At 49.4% G+C, this 26,767-nt stretch overlaps 1 protein-coding gene across 4 annotated transcripts; it reads left to right on the forward strand.

The window, feature by feature from the left end:
* The first annotated feature begins 1,441 nt into the window (after nucleotides 1–1,441).
* Nucleotides 1,442–25,055, forward strand: LOC102455635 (tumor necrosis factor receptor superfamily member 14-like). 4 transcript variants are annotated; one of them, XM_075906672.1, is made up of 9 exons: nucleotides 1,442–2,212; nucleotides 2,577–2,688; nucleotides 10,227–10,332; nucleotides 12,335–12,460; nucleotides 13,524–13,694; nucleotides 14,985–15,075; nucleotides 16,287–16,471; nucleotides 17,550–17,566; nucleotides 19,868–25,055. In XM_075906672.1, the coding sequence occupies exons 2-9, from the start codon at nucleotides 2,680–2,682 to the stop codon at nucleotides 19,970–19,972; spliced, it is 810 nt and encodes a 269-aa protein (XP_075762787.1). In that variant the 5' UTR covers nucleotides 1,442–2,212; nucleotides 2,577–2,679; the 3' UTR covers nucleotides 19,973–25,055. The 4 variants fall into 4 exon arrangements, with proteins under 4 accessions (XP_075762787.1, XP_075762788.1, XP_075762785.1 ...); XM_075906673.1 differs by having other exon boundaries at nucleotides 1,442–2,208; XM_075906670.1 differs by lacking the exons at nucleotides 1,442–2,212; nucleotides 2,577–2,688 and adding an exon at nucleotides 18,396–18,479 and having other exon boundaries at nucleotides 6,647–10,332.
* The last annotated feature ends 1,712 nt before the right edge of the window (nucleotides 25,056–26,767 follow it).

Genomic DNA, 26,767 nt, shown 5'->3' on the forward strand with positions numbered 1-26,767 from the left:
TTCTGTCTGCTGTATCTTACAATCCCTGAAATCCCCAACTTTTTATACTTAATAAAAATCACTGTTTTATGAATAATTCCAGTGTAAATAATTGATACCTGTGACCTTTTCTTTCCGAATCTGACAAGTCATCGTTCTCCGCTAGCAGGCCCATCAGGAGGTGCGCAGCAATGTGGAGTGTCTCCCGCACAGCTCACAACACGGGCCAGAAGGCTAGGATCCAGGTCTTCTTGCCACGCATGCTCAAGTTGGCGAGAAAGTGAGCCCGGAGGCCAGGGCCATCTGGGAAGAAAGGGGGGACTAATGGGATGGTTTTCACGTTCACAACATGCCTAGGGCTACGTGGCACCTGCTCACAGGGCTCAGCAAGTGAAGGTGACACAAGGCACTGGGATGCATGCACAGGCTGTTGGTGAAGGTAGGGCTTAGGGAGGCAAACCCCCAGTCTCAGCCCTACCGCTTCTGCTGGGGCCCCATACCCTATGGGAGCCAAGACGCCCTACTGCCCCCCACCATGGGGAGGTGGGGCAGCCCCCTAATGCCACAGGGAGAAACTGGGAGGCACACAGCCACACATCCCCAGCCTCCCTGGCCGTGAGCATGGGGAGGAGGGAGGACATGTGGCTCCAGCCTCCTCAGCCCCAGAGCATGGGGAGGGCAGAGGCCAGGTGGCTCCAGCGTAATGGGTCTGGAACACTGAGGAGGGAGGAGGGCAGGTGGCTCCAGCATCCCTGGCAGGTTCCAGGACAGCAACACCACCCCAGAACTCCTGCAGTAAATGTAGCCTGAGCCTGACTTGTCTGTAGCGTTCACATCACCAGCCGGGGCACAAGACACATACGCTGAGAGGGGCTATCACATGACACGGTGGTGGCTTTGCTAGAGGGAATCAGGTGTGTTTTGTATAGATAGTTATCTGGGGTTTGCCATGTTGATGTAGGCGTTAGCCGGGAGAGCTTTCACGCTGTGGATACATGGCCACAGCACTTCTCTTCGGGAGACACCTTCCCGCGGGACAAGGCGCTTCTACCTGTGGGGCTTATTCCGCCCAACCTGCCCCCCATGTCCCAGAGAAACAAGCTGTCCTGGCAAAATGCTGCTCTGCCTCCATAGCTCAATCTGTCCTGGGGCTTTGCTCCTCAGAGCTCCCACCACCCCCTGAGCCACAGAGCCGGGGCCACAGGAATCTCTGAGCTGGACTCGCCTGTAGCATTCACATCACCAGCCTGGACCCAAGAAAAACAGGCTGAGGGGCTCTAACTCCACACGGCTGGGGCTTTGCTGGGGAGAAACAGGTGTGGTCTTATGTGGAGATTTTCCAGTCTGGAAAGTCCCAGCCTGCAGCTTTCTGTTCAGGCCACTGGTCCAGGAGAGGCTGTGTCATGATCCTGTCCAGGCCACCCCCCACCTACGGTGATTCACAAGAGAAGTGCCCCTTACATCTGATGTGTCTGAGGCAAGGGGAGGTGGAGCTATGGTGGGGATATCCCACCACCCCCTGAGCCACAGAGCTGGAGCCACAGGAATCTCTGAGCCGGACTTGCCTGTAGCATTCACATCGCCAGCCGGGGCCCAAGAAAAACAGGCTGAGGGGCTCTTAACTCCACACGGCTGGGGCTTTGCTGGGGACAAGCAGCAGGTGTGTTTTTTTATGGAGACAATTACCTGGATTAAAAATCCTAATGAAGCCCAGGGCAGCACAAGCCGTGTTCCCCTCGGTGTGAGCCTGCAGGGCTAACCCTGTCTGCTGCCCGCTGCACTGCGGGTTTATTTTAATGATCTTTGCGTTTAAAAATTCAACCCGAGACCCGCCTCGCTGGGAAGTTCCTGTTGCATTTTTCACTTTCACTTTCAGTGGTGTCTGGCTGGGACGGTCAGAGCTGCTGTTCGTCTGGTGCTGGGCCGTGGGGCTTGGATTTGGACCCTGATCTGGACCAGAACTGTGGAATTGTGTCCTACTGGAGTGCCCAGGAGGCTCCCAGGAGAAGGGGGCGATGGATCCATGGGGCAGAGCCCGGAGGACAGGACAGTGGCATCGGGCTCACTACGTGCGGTAGTCAAGTATCAGAGGGGTAGCCGTGTTAGTCTGAATCTGCAAAAGCGGCGAGGAGTCCTGTGGCACCTTATAGACTAACTGAAGTGTTGGAGCATAAGCTTTCGTGGGCAAAGACCCACTTCGTCAGATGCAGGAAGTGGAAATTTCCAGAGGCAGGTATAAATATGCAGGCCAGGATCAGGCTGGAGATGACCAGGTGGAGCCAATCAGGGAGGATGAGGCCCACTTCTAACACCTGATCTGGAGGTGTGAATTCCAAGAGAGCAGAAGCTGCTTTTGTAGTTAGCGAGCCATTCACAGTCTTTGTTTAATTCAGAGTTGATTGTGTCAAACTTAAAGATGAACTGTAGCTCAGCAGTTTCTCTTTGAAGTCTGGTCCTGAAGTTTTTTTGCTGCAGGATGGCTACTTTTAGATCTGCAATTGTGTGTCCAGGAAGATTGAAGTGTTCCCTTACAGGTTTTTGTATGTTGCCATTCCTAATATCAGATTTGTGTCCATTGATTCTTTTATGTGTGCTAGCTGGCAATGGTCGGGAGTCGGAGGCCTCGCTGAGCTGTAGAGGTTGGAGACTCCAAGCCCTGTGGGGCACAGAGGCAGACACACTCGGTCTGTTCCCAGGACCATGCTCTGGGTAAGTGGATCTCCAAAAGTCCGGAAATATTCCAGAGCCAACCAGCTTGGGCCTGGCCAGCGCACACAACAGAAATCCTGTGGGAGGTTTGGGGGTGCAAATGTGGGGGCAGGGGACGGTAAAGGGAGGGATTGTGGGAATCGACTGTAACCGATAATACGATCTCGGGAAGCTGAACCTTTTACATTTCTCCTTTTGACTGACTCGGACGAAACGCTTGTTGCCTGCCTGAGTCGGACTTTGTCCTTTGTTTGAGAAGTTCGACCTGCGCTTGAGAAGCCGTTTGGTTCCACCTGGTGGAGACAGCAAAGCACAGCAAAAATGGATCTGGCAAATGTAACTTTTTGCCTTTAACTTAGTAGGAAAACACACGGCTGGAAAATTTTGGTTTGTTCTCATCAGCTGATCCTCAGCCTGGAGCTGGGTGGATCTAAGTGGAATGACCTTTGGTTATGTAGATTGGCAGACGACTTTTTAATGGACACTGATTTTAGAAAAACAAATCATCCTACCCCAAAGTTGCCATTTGCATGGGGAAGTGTTTGAAGATTCTAACTGGACAGCACCTCGTTGTGGTGTGTTGCATTATATCTGTTGCTGCTATAGCCTTATATTTTGTTGGTTTGTATCTGCTGTTTCTGTCTATCGCTGAATCTATCTGGGAACAGGTCAATACAGGCCTGTATGGAAGCTGTGGTAGAATCATAGAATCATAGAATAATAGGACTGGAAGGGACCTCGAGAGGTCATCGAGTCCAGCCCCCCGCCCTCAAGGCAGGATCAAGCTCCGTCTACACCATCCCTGACAGATGTCTATCCAACCTGTTCTTAAATATCTCCAGAGAGGGAGATTCCACCACCTCCCTTGGCAATTTATTCCAATATTTGACCACCCTGACAGTTAGGAATTTTTTCCTAATGTCCAATCTAAACCTCCCCTGCTGCACTTTAAGCCCATTACTCCTTGTCCTGTCCTCAGAAACCAAGAGGAACAAATTTTCGCCTTCCTCCTTGTGACACCCTTTTAGATATTTGAAAACCGCTATCATGTCCCCCCTTAATCTTCTTTTTTCCAAACTAAACAAGCCCAGTTCACGAAGCCTGGCTTCATAGGTCATGTTCTCTAAACCTTTAATCATTCTTGTCGCTCTTCTCTGTACCCTTTCCAATTTCTCCACATCTTTCTTGAAATGTGGCGCCCAGAACTGGACACAGTACTCCAGCTGAGGCCTAACTAGTGCAGAATAGAGCGGCAGAATGACTTCACGAGTTTTGCTTACAACACACCTGTTGATACAACCTAGAATCATATTTGCTTTTTTGGCAACAGCATCACACTGTTGACTCATATTCAACTTGTGGTCCACTATGACCCCTAGATCCCTTTCCGCCATGCTCCTTCCTAGACAGTCGCTTCCCATCTTGTATGTATGGAACTGATTGTTCCTTCCTAAGTGGAGCACTTTGCATTTCTCTTTATTAAACCTCATCCTGTTTACCTCTGACCATTTCTCTAACTTGCTAAGGTCATTTTGAATTATGTCCCTATCCTCCAAAGAAGTCGCAACCCCACCCAGTTTGGTATCATCTGCAAACTTAATAAGAGTACTCTCTATCCCAATATCTACATCATTGATGAAGATATTGAATAGTACGGGTCCCAAAACAGACCCTTGAGGAACTCCACTTGTTATCCCTTTCCAGCAGGATTTAGAACCATTAACAACAACTCTCTGACTACGGTTATTCAGCCAATTATGCACCCACCTTATCGTGGCCCTATCTAAGTTATATTTGCCTAGTTTATCAATAAGAATATCATGCGAGACCGTATCAAATGCCTTACTAAAGTCTAGGTATATGACATCCACCGCTTCTCCCTTATCCACAAGGCTCGTTATCTTTTCAAAGAAAGCTATCAGATTAGTTTGGCATGACTTGTTCTTCACAAACCCATGCTGGCTATTCCCTATCACTTTATTACTTTCCAAGTGTTTGCATACGATTTCCTTAATTACCTGCTCCATTATCTTCCCTGGGACAGACGTTAAACTGACCGGTCTATAATTTCCTGGGTTGTTCTTATTCCCCTTTTTATAGATGGGCACAATATTTGCCTTTTTCCAGTCTTCTGGAATCTCCCCTGTCTGCCATGATTTTTCAAAGATCATAGCTAAAGGCTCAGATACCTCCTCTATCAGCTCCTTGAGTATCCTGGGATGCATTTCATCAGGTCCTGGTGACTTGCTGACATCTAACTTTCCTAAGTGATTTTTAACTTGTTCTTTGTGTATCCTATCTTCTAAACTTACCCTCTCTCTGCTTGTATTCACTACGTTAGGCACACCTCCAGACTTCTCGGTGAAGACCGAAACAAAGAAGTCATTGAGCATCTCCGCCATTTCCAAGTTCCCTGTTACTGCTTCTCCCTCCTCGCTAAGCAGTGGGCCTACCCTGTCCTTGGTCTTCCTCTTGCTTTTAATGTATTTATAAAAGGTCTTCTTGTTTCCCTTTATGCCTGTAGCTAGTTTGATCTCATTTTGTGCCTTTGCCTTTCTAATCTTGCCCCTGCATTCCCGTGTTGCTTGCCTATATTCATCCTTTGTTAGTTGTCCTAGTTTCCATTTTTTATATGACTCCTTTTTTATTTTGAGATCATGCAAGATCTCCTTGTTAAGCCAAGCTGGTCTTTTGCCATATTTTCTATCTTTCCTACACAACGGAATTGTTTGCTTTTGGGCCCTTAACAACGTCCCTTTGAAATACTTCCAACTCTCCTCAGTTGTTTTTCCCTTCAGTCTTGCTTCCCATGGGACCTTACCTACAAGTTCTCTGAGCTTATCAAAATCTGCCTTCCTGAAATCCATAACCTCAATTGTGGTGGTCTCCCTTCTACCTTTCCTTATGATCATGAACTCTATTATTTCGTGATCACTGTCCCCTATACTGTCTTCCACTTTCAAGTTCTCAACTAGTTCCTCCCTATTTGTTAAAACCAAATCCAGAACAGCTTCTCCTCTGGTAGCTTTTTCAACCTTCTGAAACAGAAAGTTGTCTCCAATGCAGTCCAGAAACTTATTGGATAGCCTGTGCCTCGCTGTGTTAGTTTCCCAACATATGTCTGGATAGTTGAAGTCCCCCATCACCACCAAATCTTGGGCTTTGGATAGTTTTGTTAATTGTTTAAAAAAGGCCTCATCCACCTCTTCCACCTGGCTAGGTGGCCTGTAGTAGACTCCTAGCATGATATCACCCTCGTTTTTTACCCCTTTTAGCTTAACCCAGAGACTCTCTACACAGCTATCTCCTACGTTCATCTCCACTTCAGTCCAAGTGTGTACATTTTTAATATACAAGGCAACCCCTCCTCCCTTTTTTCCCTGTCTGTCCTTCCTGAGCAAGCCGTACCCTTCCATACCAATATTCCAATCATGCGTCCCATCCCACCAGGTTTCTGTAATACCAATGATATCATAGTTGTATTTATTGGTTAGCAATTCCAGTTCTTCCTGCTTATTACCCATACTTCTCGCATTTGTATATAGGCATCTAAGATACTGATTTGATCTTGCCTCCCTGTTGTGCCCTGACCCTCCTTTCTCCTTGCCATTATAGGCCGTAGTCCCCCCCATTTCCAACCCATCTCCCAGTCCCGCACATTCAGCACTTACCTGTGGGCTTTGCTCACCTGCCCCCGACAAACCTAGTTTAAAGCCCTCCTCACAAGGTTAGCCAGTCTGTGTCCAAACAAGGCCTTCCCGCTCCTGGAAAGGTGAACTCCATCTCCGCCAAGCAGTCCTTCCTGGAAGAGCACCCCGTGATCAAGGAAGCCGAATCCCTCCTGGCGACACCATCGTCGCAGCCAGGCATTCACCTCCAGGATGCACCTCTCTCTGCCCGGGCCCCTACCTTTGACAGGAAGGATAGAAGAGAATACCACCTGCGCTCCAAACTCCTTCACCCGTACTCCCAAAGCCCTGTAGTCACACTTGATCCGCTCAGTGTCACACCTGGCAGTATCATTTGTGCCCACGTGGATGAGTAGCATGGGGTAGTAGTCAGAGGGCCGGATAATCCTCGACAATGCCTCCGTAACATCTCGGATACGGGCCCCTGGCAGACAGCATACCTCTCGAGATGAGCTGTCAGGGCGACAGATGGGTGCCTCCGTTCCCCTCAGAAGAGAGTCTCCAACCACCACTACTCTACGTTTCCTCCTCGCAGTGGTGGCAGGAGACTGCTCAACCTTGGTGGTGCAAGGCCTGGTCTCCTCCACTGTGGGGGGTGACTCCTTGTCTCCTGCTGAAAGTAAAGAGTAACGGTTATGTAACAACACAGTGGGAGGGTTAGGAGCAGGGGTGGAACACTGCCTGCTGCCGGAAGTAACCAGCTGCCAGTGCTCACCCTGCACTACTGCCTCCTCCATAAGTGGCTGGTCAACAGTCCCACATCCTAGGACAGTGATCTCCGTGGACTCCACAGGAATACTGTCCAGGAATTCCTCATGGCTTCGAATGCTCCTCAGCCTGGCCACCTCCTCCTGTAGCTCTCCCACCTGCTGCCTGAGAGATTCCACCAGCAGGCACCTTTCACAACGGTTGTCTCCCCCAGCCTGGTGGGGTCGCTTTGCTCTCCCTCTTCAACTCCCCTGTCTGCAGTCCCCTGTCCGCTTCGCTCCCCTGGTCGCACTGCTCTGGCTTTTTAAAGCCTGCTTGCCTAGGTCAGGCCTGCCCCCTTCTGAGTCACACAGGGGAAGGCTGAGCCTGAGGCTAATCAGAGGCAATCAAGGGAACAATGGCAGGCTCTCAGTCCCAACTGCCACAGAAGCTGAAACTGAAACTGCTAGCACTCACCTGGAATCAGACTCTCAATTCACACCACTTCAAACTGTAAAATTCAAATAGTCAGGCACAGGCACAGGCACACACTCACACCACAGCTTGTACTCTCACCGGGTAGCCTCTTCGGCGGTGGGGTCGCTTTGCTCTCCCTCTTCAACTCCCCTGTCTGCAGTCCCCTGTCCGCTTCGCTTGTAAGTACTGACCAAATTGTCCCATCCATGCAAGGGGAAGAGACTGTTCCTCTAGAAAATGGAATGTGGTTTCCAAGTGGCTCTCATGTTACCCCTCATACTGCAGGAGTTAGAAAATCCTAAGAGAAGGCGGCTTTAGCTGAAATGTGAAAGGCTACATCTGTGACTCCAGCCCATCACCGTGAGCCCTGTGATTAGACTCAAGCTGAACTGAGCACTCACATGACTCTGGGAAGGTGGATCATGTCCTAGGCTGTGCAGGAGGATTCTAGGCAGACGAGGGACAGGAGAGTTATTTAAGGTTTCAGTGAGAGCAGAGTTTGACCCACACTGTGGAGAGTGGGAATGAGGAGACTGTGAGTAGCAGGCTGACAGGTGAGCAGCAAACACCTCCTATTTGGGCTTCTTCATGTGTCCTCTCCACACAAACACAAGCCATCCCTCCTCTGAATGCGTCCTATGGCTGGGAGGTAGGATGTGGAGCTAGCACGTGGTGCTGTTACTACAGAAATGGGGATAAGCAGTGACACCGGCCACATGTTAAAATGACCTCTTTGAAATGTGAACATAATACCAAAGAATGGACAGACTGCATCAGACTAACGGTCCAACTAGCCCAGTGTCCTGTCTGCCGACAGTGCCCAATGCCAGGTGCCCCAGAGGGGGGAACAGAACAGATAAAAATCAAGTGATCCCTCCCCTCTCGCCCATTCCTAGCTTCTGGCAAACAGAGATGAGGGACACCATTCCTACCCATTTTGGTGGATAGGTTTTGATGGCGGTAACATCCATTAATTCATGCAGTTCTTTTTTAAATCCTGTTAAAGTCCTAATCTTCACAACATCCTCTGGCAAGGAGTTCCCCAGGCTGACTGTGCAGTGCGTGAAGACAATTTTCCTTTTGCTTGTTTTAAATCTGCTACCTATTAATTTTATTTAGTGACCCCATGTTCTTATGTTATGGGAACAAGTAAATAACTTTTCTTTATTCACTTTGTTGGGGGACACCTCTAGTTACCTCTCTCCATTCTGAAAACTGACCATTTATACCTAACCTTTGTTTCCAGTTCTTTAATAGATCGTGAGTAAGGCCATCTGGCCACCCCACCCCATAAACACAGACAATGACCCCAGGCCCTGGTCTAGGCAGGGCAGCAAACAGTTCAGGGGCTCAGGCCGATGCTCAGGCCCAGGAAACAGTCAATATGCCCAGGCCCTTGTGCAGAGCAAGACAACAAACTGTGAGGCTCTTGGCTTACCTTTTGCCTCCTAGCTCTGGTGGAGAGCTGATAAAAGTGCCCAGGCTCCCTGTCTCCCCTGGCTTCACGTGGCTCCCAGAAGCGACATGTCCCTGCGGCCGTTAGGCCCAAGGTAGCTGGAGGCCAGCAGGGCTACAGGGGTGGTAGATGAAGACAGGGGCGGCACACAGAGCCCTCCTGGCTGCCCACTGCGCGTTGGAGCTACAGGAACATCCCGCTTACGGAGGTAAATGCCACCAAGATTCTGCACCCTGCACCTCCTCCCACATGCTAACCCTTTGGCCCAGGTCACAACACCCTCTGCACTCCAGCCCTGAGCTCCCTTGTGCCACCCCACAACTCCTGCCACAGCCTCATGAAAATGAGCAGATGAATCCAGAGGGAGCAAGCATTGGAGGGGGGAGGTTGGAGTGAGTGGGGGTGGGATCTTGGGGAAGGGACGGTGCAGGGGGCAGAGCCGTGGCGCAGTGGCAGAGCAAGGGTGTTCTGTCTTCTGCAATCACAAAATTAACAATCCAGTTCCAGGTTAGTCTCCTTTCAGTCAGACTTTTAGCAGGGGCCGGGAAATTCAGTTTAATTAGTTAACCTGTTAAATTTTAAGTTTAACTGGTTAACTGATTTAACAGGGACAGGCGGGGGCTATTCCATCCCAGCTACTCCGAGCTGGTAGCCCCATGTGGGTTGGGGACAGAAGTGGCAGTAAGGAGGGTGGGGGCGGACAGGCTGCTGGCTCCCAGCGGCGCAGGCTCGGGGCCTGGTGTCTGCAGGCTCACACTGGGTGGAAGCGGCAGGGCAGGGAGGGCTCCTGTGAAGGGTGATGCTTACTGGGCAACCAGTTAACTGGTTACCAGTTCACAGCCTTACATCTAAGCTGCTGTCCCCTCGCACAGACAGGCTGCCATGGCGGTTGGAGTCCCACCTCCAGTTGCACCCTTAGCCCAGTCACTTGTGGTCTGCTACACAGAGCGGGGAGACGGCGCAGGGTCTGTTTAAAGGGGTAGCAGGGGAAACAGGAAGGAGATGGGCGGGGGAGCCTCTAGCTGGCTGCAGGGATGGTGTTTTCCTTGTTGGAATAGCTCCTAGTTCAGTGTCAGGGGAGAGCAGGGTGTCACATGACCACGGGCCCTTTTATTGCAGTAACAGGCAGCATGTGAACGCTGCTTCTTATGGCAAAGGAACCTCGCCCTGTCTGCTCGGGAGCCTGCGCAAAGCCGCTCAGACCCTCTTTCTTCTCTTCCTCCCTTAAGGTGTTTGGCATTCTCTGGATAACACAATTGGCTCATTCGGAAGTGCCACTGTGCCACCCCCATGAATACGAGGTACCGGTTGACTGCTGTCGCAGGTGCTTTGGAGGTACGTAATGTGACTGGGTCTTTCTAAAGATTGACTCTGTCACTTAAGGACACACCCTCTGCTACTGGGAATGTAACTCGGGGTGGGCAATAATTTTTGATGGGAGGGGTCACTCCAAGAATTTGGACATTGGTCGAGGGCCGCACTCTTCCATGATACTAATGGAGGAGGTGCGTGGTCTGGGATGGAGGTTGGTGCAGAAGGGAAGTTGGGGTAAGCGAGGGTGTTTGGGTGAATGAGTCAGTTGTAACCTGGGGCACTGGACTAGGGTTGCAGGGGGTTGGATAGTGACCTGGTGCAGGAGGAGGTCCAGGGGTTTAGGTTGTGAGCTAGGGCAGGAGGGGACTGATCTCGGACGGGGATTAGGGTGCTAGATCTGGGAGGGGGTATGGGTGCAGAAGTGGGGCAGAGGATGTGGGTATGTGGAGTAGCGGGACAGAGGGTTGGGGAAGGGAGGGACTTGGGTACCAGATGAAGGTTCTGACCAGGAGGATTACCAGCCAGCAGCCCCTTCCTGAATCAGCCTCGCTGCCTCCCCCATGCACCACCCTGAAGCCATGTGCTCTGTGAATAACTACGGGCCCCTTGTGCTTCTTGGCTGCCTGTTCTTGAAACCTAAACTAGCCAATGGGATTGTGCTGGGGACAGGAGCAGCATCTAAGTTTCCCCTCCTCTCCGGGCTCAGTTGTTAAAGTGAAACGACTGCACAGCCTCGTTTCTGAGCATGGGGCAAGGAAAATGGGGAGCCTTCCTGGGATTCCCTGCAGTATCCATGGATTGGATCTGGCCCACGGGCTGTATTTTTCCCAGGCCTGATGTAACTGGTGGTGAGGACACAGAGATCTGTCTCTGTTAGGGTTGCCCTGTGTCCACTATTGACACGGACAGTCCGGTATTTTCGCCTCCTGTCTGGTAAAAAAAATTTAGAAAATGTCCGGTATTTTCTGATTTTTTTTTTCTCGACCAGGAGGCGAAAATACCGGGTGCTTACCGGGTTCCGTAAAGGAGTACAGGATCTTTTTGAATGAGGAGTACAGGATCTGTCGAAAATGCCCCGTCTAACCTGCCATTTTTTAAAAGACTCGTTTCGAAAAAAAGCAGCCAATATGCAAATGAAGTGTGGGATATTTAAATCCCGGCTTCATTTGCACTTTCAATATGTCTAATTTACATCCGTCTGCCAACAGAGGGGTATAGTTTTGATGTACCCATACAGAATTGGAAGTGACTGTCAAGGAAGGAGTACTGCTGAAAGAGATTTAGGGGTCATAGTGGACTCCAAGTTCAATATGAGTCAACAGTGTTGCAAAAAAAGCAAACATGATTCTGGGATACATTAACAGGTGTGTTGTGAGCAAGACACGAGAAGTCATTCTTCCGCTCTACTCTGTGCTGATTAGGCCTCAGTTGGAGTATTGTGTCCAGTTCTGGGCACCACATTTAAAGAAAGATGTGGAGAAACTGGAGAAGGTCCAGAGAAGAGCAACAAAAACAATTAAAAGTCTAGAAGAAATGGATTTATGAGGGAAGGCTGAAAGAATTGGGTTTCTTTAGTGTGGAAAAGAGAAGCCCGAGAGGGGACATGGTCCATTTTCTAGTGTCTAAAAGGGTGTCACAAGGAGGAGGGAGCAAAATTGTTTTCCTTGGCTCCGAGGATAGGACAGGAAGCAATGGGCTTAAACTCCAGCTAGGGAGGTTGAGGTTGGACATTGGAAAAACTTCCTGTCAGGGTGGTTAAACACTGGAATAAGTTGCCTGGGGGGTTGTGGAATCTCCAGCACTGGAGATATTTAAGAGCAGGTTGGACAGACATCTATCAGGAATTGTCTAGACAATACTGGATCCTGCCGTAAGGGCAGGAGACTGGACTCAATGACTTCTTGAGGTCCCTTCCAGTTCTAGTGTTCTATGACTCTATATATAATTACCTAATTTTGCAATCTCTGTATTAATGCATTGTATAACTTGGCTTACTCAGGAGCTAATGTTTTGTTTGTGTTAGGGAACACAGTGGCCAGACGTTGTGCACTAAAAGTCACCACGACTTGCATCCCTTGTATGAGAGACAAGTACACGGAGCATCCCAATGGCCTAACAGAGTGCCAGAGATGTGAATTGTGCGACACAGGTAAAAGGAGTGGGGAGGAGGGGATGGGAGAGTGAGAGAGAGAGAGAGAGTGTGTGTGTGTGTGGAAGGTGGATTTTAATTAGTTTTTTGAGTCCTTTTGCCCACTTCACACTGACAAAAGCAGGGCCAATTAGGATACACACCTGGAAGTCCAAGAGCCCGTGTGCTGCACTTTAAAGACCTCTTCCATGAAGGTCCGTGGGATCCTCCCAGGAGTTCATTTGCAGTGGAAAAGTGGGTCTGTAGAGTTAGCAGAAGTGGAACAAACACAATAGATAATAATAATATTCCAGATGGAATGCTCTGTCCTAGACCAGCAGCGCTGTGGCTGCGCCCTCAGGGCCTGTATTGTACCCTGGGAAGGGCAGAACTTCCCTTTTCAGGGCCTGGATGCAGAGCCGTGGTCGAGGGGCACTGGCCTATCTCAGGAGGTGGGAGAGACAAAACACCACCTTGCCGCTCCTCTGCCACTGGGGCCAGCAGGGTCTGGTGGTCCCCAGCATTAATTGGAACAGCCTGCAGGCTGCTCTACTTTGCACCAGCTGCCTCTGGCTCCAAAGCCTGGTCTCAGCAGATGGGGATCAGCAGAGCAGCCAGGAAGAGGGTTTGTGTAGCTGGTGTTGTGACAGCTCTACCCCACCCCACAGTCCCCCTCCAGTGGACTGCTCCTCCAGGGACCCACTGGGCTGGAGGGTGACGTGCTTTGTATGTGACTACAGGGAGCCTGATCCTCCACCACCTTTGTCATTATTATACCTGTGCAGATGATGGCAGAGTGGGTGCAAAGCAGGATTTCAACTGCAACTGAGCAGAGAAGGCTGAATTGAGAGCAATTTGCCCGCACCCTTTGCAGAGATACAAATACAACACAGGGTGCAGGGCGGCTGAGAATCAGGCTCCAGATGGTTTTGTTTACATGGCTACACTGGTTAAGTGGAGATATGATAAACCCCTCTAGCTCCTGTGCCATGTAGCAGTGGATCTGTGAGGATGGGGGGTGCACTTTACTTTTTGTATCTGCTCGGTTTGTCTCCCATTTGTGGTATTTGTTGCTTTGGTACAGGAGCCAGGCTGCCGACAAATGAGAAATGCACGTATACGAAGGAGACTTTGTGCGGCTGCGCCCCGGGGCATTTCTGCAGTTACACCACAGACTGGAACACCACAGACTGGAACTGTGAAATGTGTACTCGCTCCACTGTCTGCCCCCCTGGCTCTAGGCTGAAAGTACCTGGTAAGGAACAGAACTGCTGTAAGTCCAACGCAAAGCTCTGTGGTCCCATGGCGAATGTGGAACAGGGCAAACTGGCTGAGCCTTGGGCCAGGCCAGGCTGAGGTGATGGTGGGGAAGTGACTGGAAGAGTAGCTAGGCTGTACATAGTTGCACGGCTCCAGGGTGGTGTTAGAGCACATGCTGACCTGGATGGGCGGTTAACAGCTGTAGCCAAGGACACTGCTTTCCCTCTCTGCCTGGCTAGACAAGTGGGACTGTTTCACAAACAAACTGCTGAGCTGTGAGCCCTGACCTAGCCCAGCATAAGTCGGTAGCACAGCGGGAAAAGCGCTAAATGATTTCAAACTCCAGCTGTTGTATTGTCACTTGGTGTCCTGTGACTCTGCACTGCTGTGTCTCCTACAGCTTTTGTGCTTTTATACAACTCAGCACCATTAGTTTGAGTCTCACTGTTCCTGTTAGGGTTGCCAGATGGTTGAAACAAAAATACCGCCCCCCCCCCCAAAAAAGGGGAAAAAAATTCTGTTGAAGGGGGAAAAAAGGATGGGGAGAGACCAAAGTTATTGAGCAAAAAAAAAAAAAAAAAGACTCCAAGTAAGCCCCCCCCCAAAAAAAGTTAAAATAAATCATCATTAAAACAGCATGTCCCCTTTAAGAATTAGTGCAGGGATAGGAACAGGGGAACAGTTGAGCATTAAGACCTAGGGGAAAGCATTGCTTCCCCTAGGTCATTTGGCTGGCAGCTATTTTGTGCCAGCAGCCTTGGGGAACCAGGTAAGCATAGGGGCTGGGGTCAGGGAACTGGGGGTGTTGGGGGCCGGGGGAGGGGGAAGGGAAGGCCGGGTGCTGAGTGTTTCTAGGGTGCCTGGCATTTTCGTCTCCTGGCCAGGGAGAAATTCAGAAAATACCGGACATCTCAGGTGTCCAGTATTCTTTGAAGTTTTTACCAGACAGGAGTCAAAAATACCAGACTGTCCGGGTGAATACCAGACACCTGGCAACCCTAGGAGGCTGGTCCCTGTCATGGCCCAGATATGTGGTGCAGCAGGAGATGCATTTTTCTCCACGTGCCTCTGCTCAACTGAGTACTGACGTATTCAAGTGCCAGGCAGGAATAAAATGCCAGTGCGGCTCAGTTCTTAAAAATGCTAGCTCCTGGACTGACCGAGGTAGGGGTGCAACAAGGTGGGGGTGCTAGTGGGGAGAAGGAGCAGGAGAGCTTCCTGAAACCAAAGCTCCCTTCACCCACGCATTCGGGAGAGAATCCAGTTTTGTCGTCCTCTTTCATAGGCACCGAGTTCAGTGACAACCAATGTGAGGTTTGCCCTGATGGAACCTTCTCAGCATCCAATATGTCCCGGGCCTGCCAGCCATGGACCAAGTAGGTGACCGACTTCATGTGGCCTTTTCCCGGCACTGACTTTACACTCTTGCAGCCAGGGTGATTTCTTTGTATCTCAGTTTTGGGGCCACATCAGACCTGGTCTGTGATTCCCTGAAATTCAGCAGCTGGGGAGCACAACCCAGGATCCCCAGCAATCCCTTTCTGTACCCAGCACTCTCTGTTAGATCTGGATTGGCTTCAGGCCTGTTTTAAAACTTGACATGGGGTGGCTGGTGGGTTCTAATGGCAGGCCCCTCTGCCCCGGCCTCACTGCATCAGTGCAGTGACATGGTGAGAGACTCTGTGGGACCAGGCCCCATGCCAGACTGGGGCAGGGCCACTGGGCAGTGGGGCAGCCCTGGTCCATGGCCAGAGAGCCCCGTGGCCACAGGGGAGGGGGCAGATCACAGGTTCCAAATACCCGTGGCACATTGTAGAATGAAGAGCTGACATTCAGCTTCTTCAATTATCCACCCCGGCCCAACAACCTTCTGCCTCCTTGCCAGGGGCTGCAGGGGCCCGTGCAGCCCCTGGCACAGGCTAGGTCAGTTCTGAGGCCTACTGCGGGTCATGGCCCTGTTGGGGTCGCTAATGCGGGTCTGAGCTATCCTTGCCAAGCCCCCTCCCTCAGCCAATCCATCTCCAGCCACCGCCAGCCCCCATACCATGGCCCAGCTGTGCCAGGTGAGGCCCTATCCCACCACACAGCCCATCTGCCCGCCGAGCCATGCAAAGGGGGTGTTGAGCAATGGAGAATCTAGCCCTTTGGCTCACTCAGGGTTCGCTCACAATGGACGGTTGTCCGAGGAGCACCCAAGTCAGCGAGGGAGCCCCACTCTGTGCCGCTTGGGTACAGCAGGGACACTGGCGCTAAACACAGAGCCTTGCGCTGAGGTGTGGGCAGGAAAAGTGTCCGAGAGCAGTTCTGTGTCTGTATTGTGTGTACGTTCCCTGATAACCCTAATCCTATGCCCTGTTAACAAGCTGGGCCCTGAATTCTTTAATGTCCCGGCTTCTTCTGCTCCTGAAGCCTTGAAACGTGAGGGAGTTTGGCCTGGCTAGACTGCAGGCTCGGGCCCAGAATCCAGGTGGGGTCTTCTCACATTGGATCTGACTATATTAAGGTGTTCAGCTGATGGACCGACGGGTGAACCCAGATGGCTGTGGACACACTGACGTGTACAGTAACATGTCGCCCTTCATCCTAGGTGCGAAGAGCAAAGGATGACAGAAGCGAAGGCCGGGACACGTATTTCTGATGCCGTTTGTCAGCAAAGCAGCCTGTCCGGCGCTGTGATAGCTGTGATAATTATCCTTCTAGTCTTACTTGCGGCTTCAGGGGCTGGAGGCTACTTTTTATGGCCGAAAGTGAAGAGGAAATATAATGTAACATGTAAGTCAGAAAAGCGAGGGGCCTGTGAAAATCGTAAATGGGTGTATGGCGGGGGGAGGGGCGAGGTGTCAGACTGACAGAGTCAGCATTTGGCACAATGGTCTTTGTTTCACCCTGCCACATGCCAGCCTGTTACCTGACAGCCTCTTGTCACTGAGGATGCCCAGTATAGTCCAGATCTCCCTTCTGGGAAGAGTTGCCAGTAGGAGCCACTAACCCTCAATGGGGCCTATTTTATAGGGTGACCTGGCTGATCCCAGGCGAGGATGCTGTGCTTTAGCACCAGCTACTGTGGCTATGGACCCTGTCTATCTGGGGAAGATCCTCTCTCTTCCCAGCTTGTGCCTTACACTGGCCCTTGCCCCAGGCCAGCTTCTGCATTGGCTAAAAGTACCAGCTGTTCACATCCTCCCAGCAGCCTGGACCAGTTCTCCCCTTCCCCTGATCTGCCCCATTGCCTGGGGGATCTGCTCCCAAAGTTCCCTGTTCCATTTGCCGGGGGAGCAGTGATGTTCATGGAGCAGGAGTTTGCGTCCTGTTCAGAACCTGTTCCTCCTTCAGAGCTAAGTGCCTCCGCTAGGCCCTGGCCTTTGTCTCCCAGGAGAAGGGCACCGTGCTCAGGTCTAGGCGGGAATGTTCTTTGCTGCGCATAGCTGGGACTGGGACCCAGGGCTCCTGGATTGTGTCCTCAGCCCTGCCACGGCCAGAGCGTGAATTCTGGCCAGTCACTCAGTTCCGCTGCGGTGTCTGCAAATCGTTTTGCGTTTCCTAGAGGTGAGGCGCTATGTAAATGCAAAGGATTGTTAGAGCCCCAAATCCCATTGGATTAGCAACGTCACCAGCCCCCTTCCTCTCCCTGCGGGGTTTCCTCAAGTTGCTGCTAAGTGCAGCGCAGCGAGCGGTTACAGTGCGGGGGGACCCCGTTCTGTGCAGGCGCACACATGGCCACCCCTGAGTCGGAGAGAGCAGCTGGGCCTGCGTCTAAGGGCAGGACATGGCCCTGGGACAGTGAACTGATACATTTATGTATTAAAGTGCACCGGAGTTTTCTGACGAGCTGGTTTCTTTTTCTTTGCAGGTAAACAGGGGACAGAGGTGAGTTGTCTGTTCTTTTATTTACTGGGACAAAGCAAGAGGAGCAGGGGCCTGCTTAATGGGGTGGGGGTGGGGAGTGTGTATGTGTTATAAATTGAGACCTGGGTTCTAAATCACTTCATCACTATGATCCCGATCCTCTTTGATCTGAAAAATATTTTGGCTCCTGGTGTCCGTGGGAGCCCGGAGCCTAAATCATAGAACCATAGAGCTGGAAGAGACTTCAGAAGGTCATCAAGTCCAGCCCCCTGCTCTAGGCAGGACCAATCCCAACTAAATCAACCCAGCCAGGGCTTTGTCAAGCCGAGACTTAAAAATCTCTAGGGATGGAGACTCCACTACTTCCCTATTTCGGTCTCTGAGTGGATCTGGGCCAATGCACCTTACTTTCTTCATCTGTGAAATGGGACAGTGCTTATCTTGGGACATTCCCGAAGACGTGACTCAGTAGGAACGAGCCCCTTCCCCCACCTCCCCTGCACTGACACATGCACATTCTGTGGCTGTGCAAGGCCCTGAAAATGGCAGAACCAATGACCTGGGCTGTGCATAGACCCTGATTGCTCCAGGCTGTTTGTAAAGTGCTGTGTGATTCCTGAGTGGAAGGTATCATAGAAATGCAAAGTTCAGCATTTAGCATGCCCCAGGGTAAAGGACCCCACTAAGTGGACAGCCATAATCCAAACAATGTAATAAACCTTAGCAAGGAATGGCTTGACTGCGTCTTAATTCCAGTTTTATTGAGAGCACAATTGAAAGCAAAATAATCTTTAAAATCTGTAAATTAAAATGGATTTTTTCCTTTTCTTTTGGCCCTTTAATCTCTCAGGCATGCAACCCGGAGCCTGTTTCCCAAACTGCTATTTCCCTGTTACCGGGAAGCTAATATCTCTTACTGGACCAGCTTCTGTGGGTAAGAGACACGGTTTTGATCCTCACAGAGCTTGTCTACAGGTCTGGAAAAGGGAACTGGAGCATCATAGCTAAATACAAGCTGGGGCAGATTTTGGTGTGTCTCATCCACAACCATGTGGGCGATACCTGACAGTCCTGGCACTCTGGAATGGACTTGCACTAGAAAATGATCAAAGACCAAAACACCCTGTGACCCACATGAGTGACCGCTGGTCACAAAGCAGTCACTCCGTCCCTGGCTTTTCATTCCTCGCCCTCAAACGACATCGGACGAACCTGGAGCTTAGGCAAGGGCTGCACTACAAACTTACACCCATACAGTCACCTCGCTGAGGAGGGAAAAATCCCCCCCGCCTCCTCCGCAGATTGATGTAGTTCTACCGACCAAACCCGTGTGCAGACAGCGCTATGGCGACGGGAGAGCTGCTCCCATTGACGCAGCACCTGGCTCTCTCGGGGTGATTAATGACCCGACAGGAGCTCTTCTGGAGGGGTTGTAGGGTCTTCACTAGAGCGCTACAGCAGCTCAACCCACCAGTGCAGTCTTGCCCATAATGCATCACTCTGCTAGAGAGTAAAAACCATGGAGACAGCAGGGATACTGGTTACACTGGTCATCACAACGATGTGTAACTGACTAACCCTGCATTGTCCTGTGGCTCACAAGGGTGGTCATTGCCCACTTTGTTTAAATGGTTTCTTGCAACACCTGTTAACCTCCTACGCTGAACAATCTGGCCCACCTTGTATTTCTGTTACACGCGGGTTACTTTTCCCAGTTCTGAAAGGGAGCTCTGGGAAGTTCAAAAGCTTGTCTCTTCCATCCCCAGTAGTTGGCTCAAGAAAAAATACGACCTTTCTTCCCTTGTCTGCCTTTCAGCGTATTTGGTTTGGAAATGGGCATCTCTAGCCCAGCGGCTGTTTTATATCAGGTACTTTAAGATGACCTGAAAGCCAGTTACAAAGTCTAAGATCTGTTCTGCAAGTATTGGATAGGAAAAAATTATGCCTGAGAGCAACATTCCCTCCTCTCTGTTCAATCCATGTGCGGAATTAATTTTGATGTGCATGGAGGCATGTGCCAATGTGCACCACAAGTAGAAAGAAAACCTAGCCATGGGTGCTCTGTTAATCAGCTGGGCAGCATTTCACTCTCATCTGAGTGACTTCACAAGTGGGACACTTACAGGGAACACTGTCTGACAGTGTAACTTACACTTTTGTCCTAAGTGGGGAACTACAGTAAAAAGTATAATCCATTGTAATGAATTGAACAACATACTGTAGGACAGAACTCCAGCAGGTGATAGGTAAATGTACCAGCTGTTTCATTGACAATAACTGAAAGTTCATAATGTCTTTGTTTTACTTTGTCATGTTTTAAAGGACGAGCAAAAACAGGCTGAGCCTTTGAAAGACAATAGAGCTGGTACACTTCCTGTTCAGGAAACTGTTACAGAAAATGCAAAATCCTCTCCTGGAAGCATCTGAACAAGCAAAGACAAGAGCCGACGCACTGTTCCAAGTGGGGGAAGAGAGCAAGCAAAGCCATTCGTCAGCCCTGCCAGTGGGAGAGGGGAACCAGAGAGAGGAGTCCTGACTAGAGAGCTACGGGAAATGGGCACCAGCTCTGGTCTCTTCCGCAGCATCAGGGCTACTCTAGAAACCTGAGTGATCAATGACAGAGAATTGCCCCGAGTGTAATGGCTGGAGGCCTCTGAAAATCCCTCTTCACTGGATTCTAGTGAACCTCATCGTCACCTTAGTCTCCATGGCTACCTCCTGTTACTCTGATGCCTTCCTCACACAGACACTGCTGTGGGTAATGTCTGCAGACTGTGGGCTCGTGGATATTTCTGTTTAGTTACTGGATGCAGAGCTGGCCCAAGCTACAGGCTGACCGGGCTACTGCCCAGGACACTGCAGTGTAGGGGACTCCGCGTGGGGGCTGCTGGACCGGATGGGCGCGGGGCTGTGCATGCGCCGGTTCCCCGGGGGTAGGACTGCGCATGGGCCTGGCACCTGGGGTGGGGCCGCCACACTCCTGGGGCCCGGGGCGCATGAATGGCTCAGGTCAGCCCTGACTTGATGATATAGTAAATTGCGGGTCTGTAACATGGATTCAGCAGGCCTCTATTGAGGCCTGTAACATGAAAACAGCAACTGGCCGGTTACCTGGTGAGCAAGACTTTGGTTCAGTAACACGGCAGCCACGAAAGAGGCCCTATTGATAATTGTGTGATTGTGTAAGTTAGATCGAACATGGAAGGATATAGGGAGGCACCGGGTACAGACTGTAAGCCTAAGGGGAGTAGTGGAACATCTTAATAAGACATGTCTTGGTATAAAGAATCCCCAAATACTAATGTACATACTGACCTAGGATCAGGACTGGGCTGAAATTGACAGCATGAAGGATAGTAAGTAAGCCCCCCTTCCGTAAGGTGAGGGGTGGTAACTAGGCAACAGAGAGTGGCAACCTTGTGCATAAAGAAGTGATGTAAGAAGTTTGTACATATCTATAAAAGGGCACCACAAAGAGCGAACACTGACCGACCTTGGGCCAGAGGGATGCACTAGGCATCTGAAACGACAGGTGTCATTGCCGACACTTACAGAATGCACAGTGGCTGAACGCTGGCTAGCCGCTGTTAATATCTGTTATTTGGCAATAGGCCTGCTATGTGTTGGTACATTGTCAACGTGCCAAATGCACAGTGGTTTAGGTTTGAGAATTTCTGCTAACAACTGTTAATGCATCGCATTTGATAATAAATCTGCTCCATGATTTTACCCTTGCCAGCATCTGTCGTTTCCGAGGGCTCTCAGAGATCTCCTGTGTTGACCCAAGTACACTGGGTCTAACACTCTAGATAAAGGGTGTGCTGACATTGACGCATGCAGCCGAAAGTTTATCATCACCGATAGAGTAGAGGTTCGGTCAGGAGTGCACTGGGACAACCCTGAGAACCCTGACCAGATGACACTGAGACACGGACAGTACAACAGATGAAACCATCTATTCATTAAAATGTTTGCAAGTTTCTTCTCAGGCATCATGCTGGCTCTCCAGACACAAAAACTTCCTGGTATCCAGGAATTTCTCCTGGACCCTTTGCTCTTTGGTCCATATTGAACCAGGAGAACACAAAACACATCATCAAAATGATATAATACACAGCATTAGTTTTATAACTAGACAGTAGACTATAGAATCAAGTGTTGTAGCGCAGTAAATATTAGCTGTTAATATCTCACCCTACATTAACCCTTTACTTTTAATGTCCCTTGTTTATCAGATTGGCTTTGAACCTTCTTAGTGGCTAATATAAAATCCCAGGTGAGAAGAAGGGTTGGAAATAAAGCAAAACCTTTGCGTAGTAGAGATTGGAGGGTGAATGCACCATCTTGCTGCCCTTGACAAAGCAGCAGTCAGATGGCTGGATAATAAGAACATAAGAATGGCCATAATGGGTCAGACTAAAGGTCCATCCACCCCAGTATCCTGTCTGCCGAGAGTGGCCAATGCCAGGTGTCCCAGAGGGAGCGAATCGAACAGGCAATCTCTCTCATGCCATCCATCTCCACCCTCTGACAAACAGAGGCTAGGGACACCATTCCTTACCCATGCTGCCTAATAGCCGTTTATGGACTTAACCTCCATGAATTTATCTAGTTCTCTTTTAAACCCTGTTATAGTCCTAGCCTTCACAGCCTCCTCAGGCAAGGAGTTCCACAGATTGACCACAGGCTGACTGTGCAGTGCGTGAAGACAATTTTTCTTTTATTTGTTTTAAACCTGCTGCCCATTAGTTTCATTTGGTGGACCCTAGTTCTTATATTATGGGAACAAGTAAATAACTTTTCCTTATTCACTTTCTCCACACCACTCATGATTTTATAGACCTCTATCATATCCCCCCTTAGTCTCCTCCTTTCCAAGCTGAAAAGTCCCAGTCTCTTGAATCTCTCCTCATATGGGATCCGTTCCAAACCCCTAATCATTTTAGTTGCCCTTCTCTGAACCTTTTCTAGTGCCAGTATATCTTTTCTGAAATGAGACGATAAATGTATCGACTTGTGATGCATCTGACAGAAGAAGATAATGGAGTCACATTTCCTGCCTAGCACCTTTTTTGTCAGCTTTTTAAGCCATTCAGTGATTGGATGAGAGACATTACAAGCAGAAGGAGTGGTTTGGTTAAGAGCTATGACACAGTGTAAGCGCCTCAGGGGAGAGAAAGGAGCTAAGTATCACTGCTATTCACTGACCTTCTGAGCGGCAATTTCACTCACTGAATCCTAGACTGGAAGGGGCCTTGAGAGTCATCTAGTCCAATCTCCTGCCCTAAATATTATCTAGAGCATCCCTGACAGATGTTTGTCTAATCTGCTCTTAAAAATCTCCAGTGAAGGAGATTCCACAATCTCCCTGGGCAATTTATTGTAAGTGTGCACCCACCTTATACGAAACCTAAACAGCCCTTGATGCAATTTAACTCCATTGCTTCTTGTTCTATCATTGGAGGTTAAGAAGAATAATTTTTCCTCACTTCTTGTAAAAAACTTTTATGTACTGAAACTGTTGTCATGTCCCCTCTGGGTCTTCTCTTCCCCAGACCAAACAAAAATCTGTCAAATCATGTTTTTCTAGACCTTTAATCATTATTGTTGCTCTTCTCTGTACTTTCTCCAGCTTGTCCACATCTTTCCTGAAATGTGGTGGCAAAAACTGAACTCAGTACTCCAGCTGAAGTCTAATGTTATGCTTCTAATGTATTTGAAGAATGTTTTCTTGTTACCATTGATGTCTCTAGCTACTTTTGTCTCATTGTGTGCTTTGGCTTTTCTAATTTTATCCCTAAAGACTTGTGTTATTTGTTTGTATTCATCCTCTCTAATGTGACTTAGTTTCCACTTTTTGTAGTACTCTTGTCAGTGTCAGATGGTTGATGATCTCTGTTAAACCAGGGTGGCCACGAAGGGGTGTTCCATATTCTGTATGGGTATGTCTACGCTAGCCCCCTAGTTCAAACTAGGGAGGCTGAGGGCAACCGAAGTTGCTAATGAAGCGCGGGATTTAAATATCCCGCGCTTGATTAGCATAATCCCGACCAGTCATCATTTTTGGAAACTGACTAGCCCGAAGTAACTGCCCGCATCTACACGTGGCAGAGAAGCGGGATTATGATATAAACCCCTTAGTTTGAATTAACTGTTAAACAACATTCCATGAGGAGTAACAGTTAATTCGAACTAAGGGGTTTATCTCGGAATCCCGCTTCTCTGCCACATGTAGACGCGGGCAGTTACTTCGGGCTAGTCAGTTTCCAAAATGGCGTCCGTCCGGGATTATGCTAATCAAGCACGGGATATTTAAATCCTGTGCTTCATTAGCAACTTCAGTCACCCTCATTAGCCTCCCTAGTTTGAATTAGGGGGCTAGTTTAGACATTCCCTCAGGAAATAGGCTTATGAATATAGCTAACTGAAACATGCTTTGTGCGATATACTGTACTTCATTTGATATATCATGGAATAGTTATGAAATCATGAATATAATTATCCTATTTGTATGCATGGATCATTTCTAGATCTGAAGTCAGGAATAGTGACTAATCAAATCTACTGTATGTTCATGTTTGGAAAAGCCTAGTTAACCAAAATGCAGTATTTTATTGTTGGTCTAAGAATATAAGTATAATGATGGCAATAAGTCCTGTATAAGGATTAATTTTGTAAATTCTGTTTGCTTCTGTTTCATCCTGCCAGATAGGGGCTGTGTCCAGACTCAGGGGTTTTTTCGAAAAAAGTAGCCTTTTTTTCGAAAAAACTTCACCTGCGTCTAGACTGCAGCTGCGTTCTTTCGAAATTAAATCGAAAGAATGTGGCTTTTCTTTCGACGGTGGTAAACCTAATTCCACGAGGAAGAAGGCCTTCTTTCGAAAGTGCTCTTTCGAAAGAAGGCGTTCTTGAAAGCAAACAGGCTTTTTAGAAAGAGAGCATCCAGACTCACTGGGTGCTTTCTTTCGAAAAAGCGGCTTACTTTTTCGAAATTCCGTGTGCAGTCTAGACGCTCTCTTTTGAAAGAGGCTTGCAGTCTAGACATAGCCAGGGTGATTAGACGACGTTTACTATAAGATCTTGCTTCTTGTTATTACAAATTAAGTTGTGCCTCTATGATGCAATGCAGATTAAGTTGTATAAGATCTTTTAATTATTTTTTTTAGTAATTATATAATCCTTTCTAAAATTATTTAACAAGAAATTCCCTGTAAATTGTTTGGTCAGGATGTGAGCTTAGTTAAGGATAATTGTGAAAGCCACCACAAATGCCCAGAAGAAGTGAGAACCTTGAAGACAACCAGGAAGAAGGCAGACATCCCCAAGAGTAAGACAACAATCTGATAACAATGGGAAGCCTAACAATAACCATCAATGGATAGCTGTGGAATACTCTGACTTGAGCCATGACAGACTGGTCACTATAAGATCATCCATAGCACCCATGTGTGTGTGATGCATTTAGTGCTTTTCATGTTGTATTTTCAATAAACACAGCGTATTGCCTTTCCTCCTTTGTAAGCATGACATTTTGGGTGGAGACGTGAAAAAGGAACGGTATGCACTGTGGCTATTGGTAAAAGTTGCTAAAAGTGGTTGTGATAATATGTAACTATGTATAAATTAGTTGATTATGCAGGTATGCACACCCCCAGTTATAGAACTACCAGGAAAGAGAGAGAAGAATTAGGTTTCTTTGCTCCCACTTTGGTAGACATGGGTGGAAGGGTTGGGGGGGGGGGGGGAGTACATTTGTCCAAGGTGTACACACTCTCGGTTGTAGCAGGACTGAGCAAGGGAGAAAGATTCAGCATCCCTCTCTCCAACCAGGCGGCTCGGGGAATGACGGTGAGGATACCTTTGGCCGTAGCAGGACCGCACTCAAAGGAGGAAGGGACTCGGCCCCTGTTAGAAGGATGTTGGGTTTGTGACGATTATTAGAATAACTTGTAGGGTGAGATATTACATGTAGTGTAGTAAGCCTAGTTCATGTGCTTTATTTTGCTTAGTACCCTACTTTGTTCTGTCTGCTGTATCTTACAATCCCTGAAATCCCCAACTTTTTATACTTAATAAAAATCACTGTTTTATGAATAATTCCAGTGTAAATAATTGATACCTGTGACCTTTTCTTTCCGAATCTGACAAGTCATCGTTCTCCGCTAGCAGGCCCATCAGGAGGTGCGCAGCAATGTGGAGTGTCTCCCGCACAGCTCACAACACGGGCCAGAAGGCTAGGATCCAGGTCTTCTTGCCACGCATGCTCAAGTTGGCGAGAAAGTGAGCCAGGAGGCCAGGGCCATCTGGGAAGAAAGGGGGGACTAATGGGATGGTTTTCACGTTCACAACATGCCTAGGGCTACGTGGCACCTGCTCACAGGGCTCAGCAAGTGAAGGTGACACAAGGCACTGGGATGCATGCACAGGCTGTTGGTGAAGGTAGGGCTTAGGGAGGCAAACCCCCAGTCTCAGCCCTACCGCTTCTGCTGGTACCCTATGGGAGCCAAGACGCCCTGCTGCCCCCCACAATGGGGAGGTGGGGCAGCCCCCTAATGCCACAGGGAGAAACTGGGAGGCACACAGCCACACATCCCCAGCCTCCCTGGCCTGGAGCATGGGGAGGAGGGAGGACATGTGGCTCCAGCCTCCTCAGCCCCAGAGCATGGGGAGGGCAGAGGCCAGGTGGCTCCAGCGTAATGGGTCTGGAACACTGAGGAGGGAGGAGGGCAGGTGGCTCCAGCATCCCTGGCAGGTTCCAGGACAGCAACACCACCCCAGAACTCCTGCAGTAAATGTAGCCTGAGCCTGACTTGTCTGTAGCGTTCACATCACCAGCCGGGGCACAAGACACATACGCTGAGAGGGGCTATCACATGACACGGTGGTGGCTTTGCTAGAGGGAATCAGGTGTGTTTTGTATAGATAGTTATCTGGGGTTTGCCATGTTGATGTAGGCGTTAGCCGGGAGAGCTTTCACGCTGTGGATACATGGCCACAGCACTTCTCTTCGGGAGACACCTTCCCGCGGGACAAGGCGCTTCTACCTGTGGGGCTTATTCCGCCCAACCTGCCCCCCATGTCCCAGAGAAACAAGCTGTCCTGGCAAAATGCTGCTCTGCCTCCATAGCTCAATCTGTCCTGGGGCTTTGCTCCTCAGAGCTCCCACCACCCCCTGAGCCACAGAGCCGGGGCCACAGGAATCTCTGAGCTGGACTCGCCTGT

This window comes from Pelodiscus sinensis, chromosome 23 (genome assembly GCF_049634645.1).
Source record: "Pelodiscus sinensis isolate JC-2024 chromosome 23, ASM4963464v1, whole genome shotgun sequence".
NCBI lineage: Eukaryota > Metazoa > Chordata > Testudines > Trionychidae > Pelodiscus > Pelodiscus sinensis.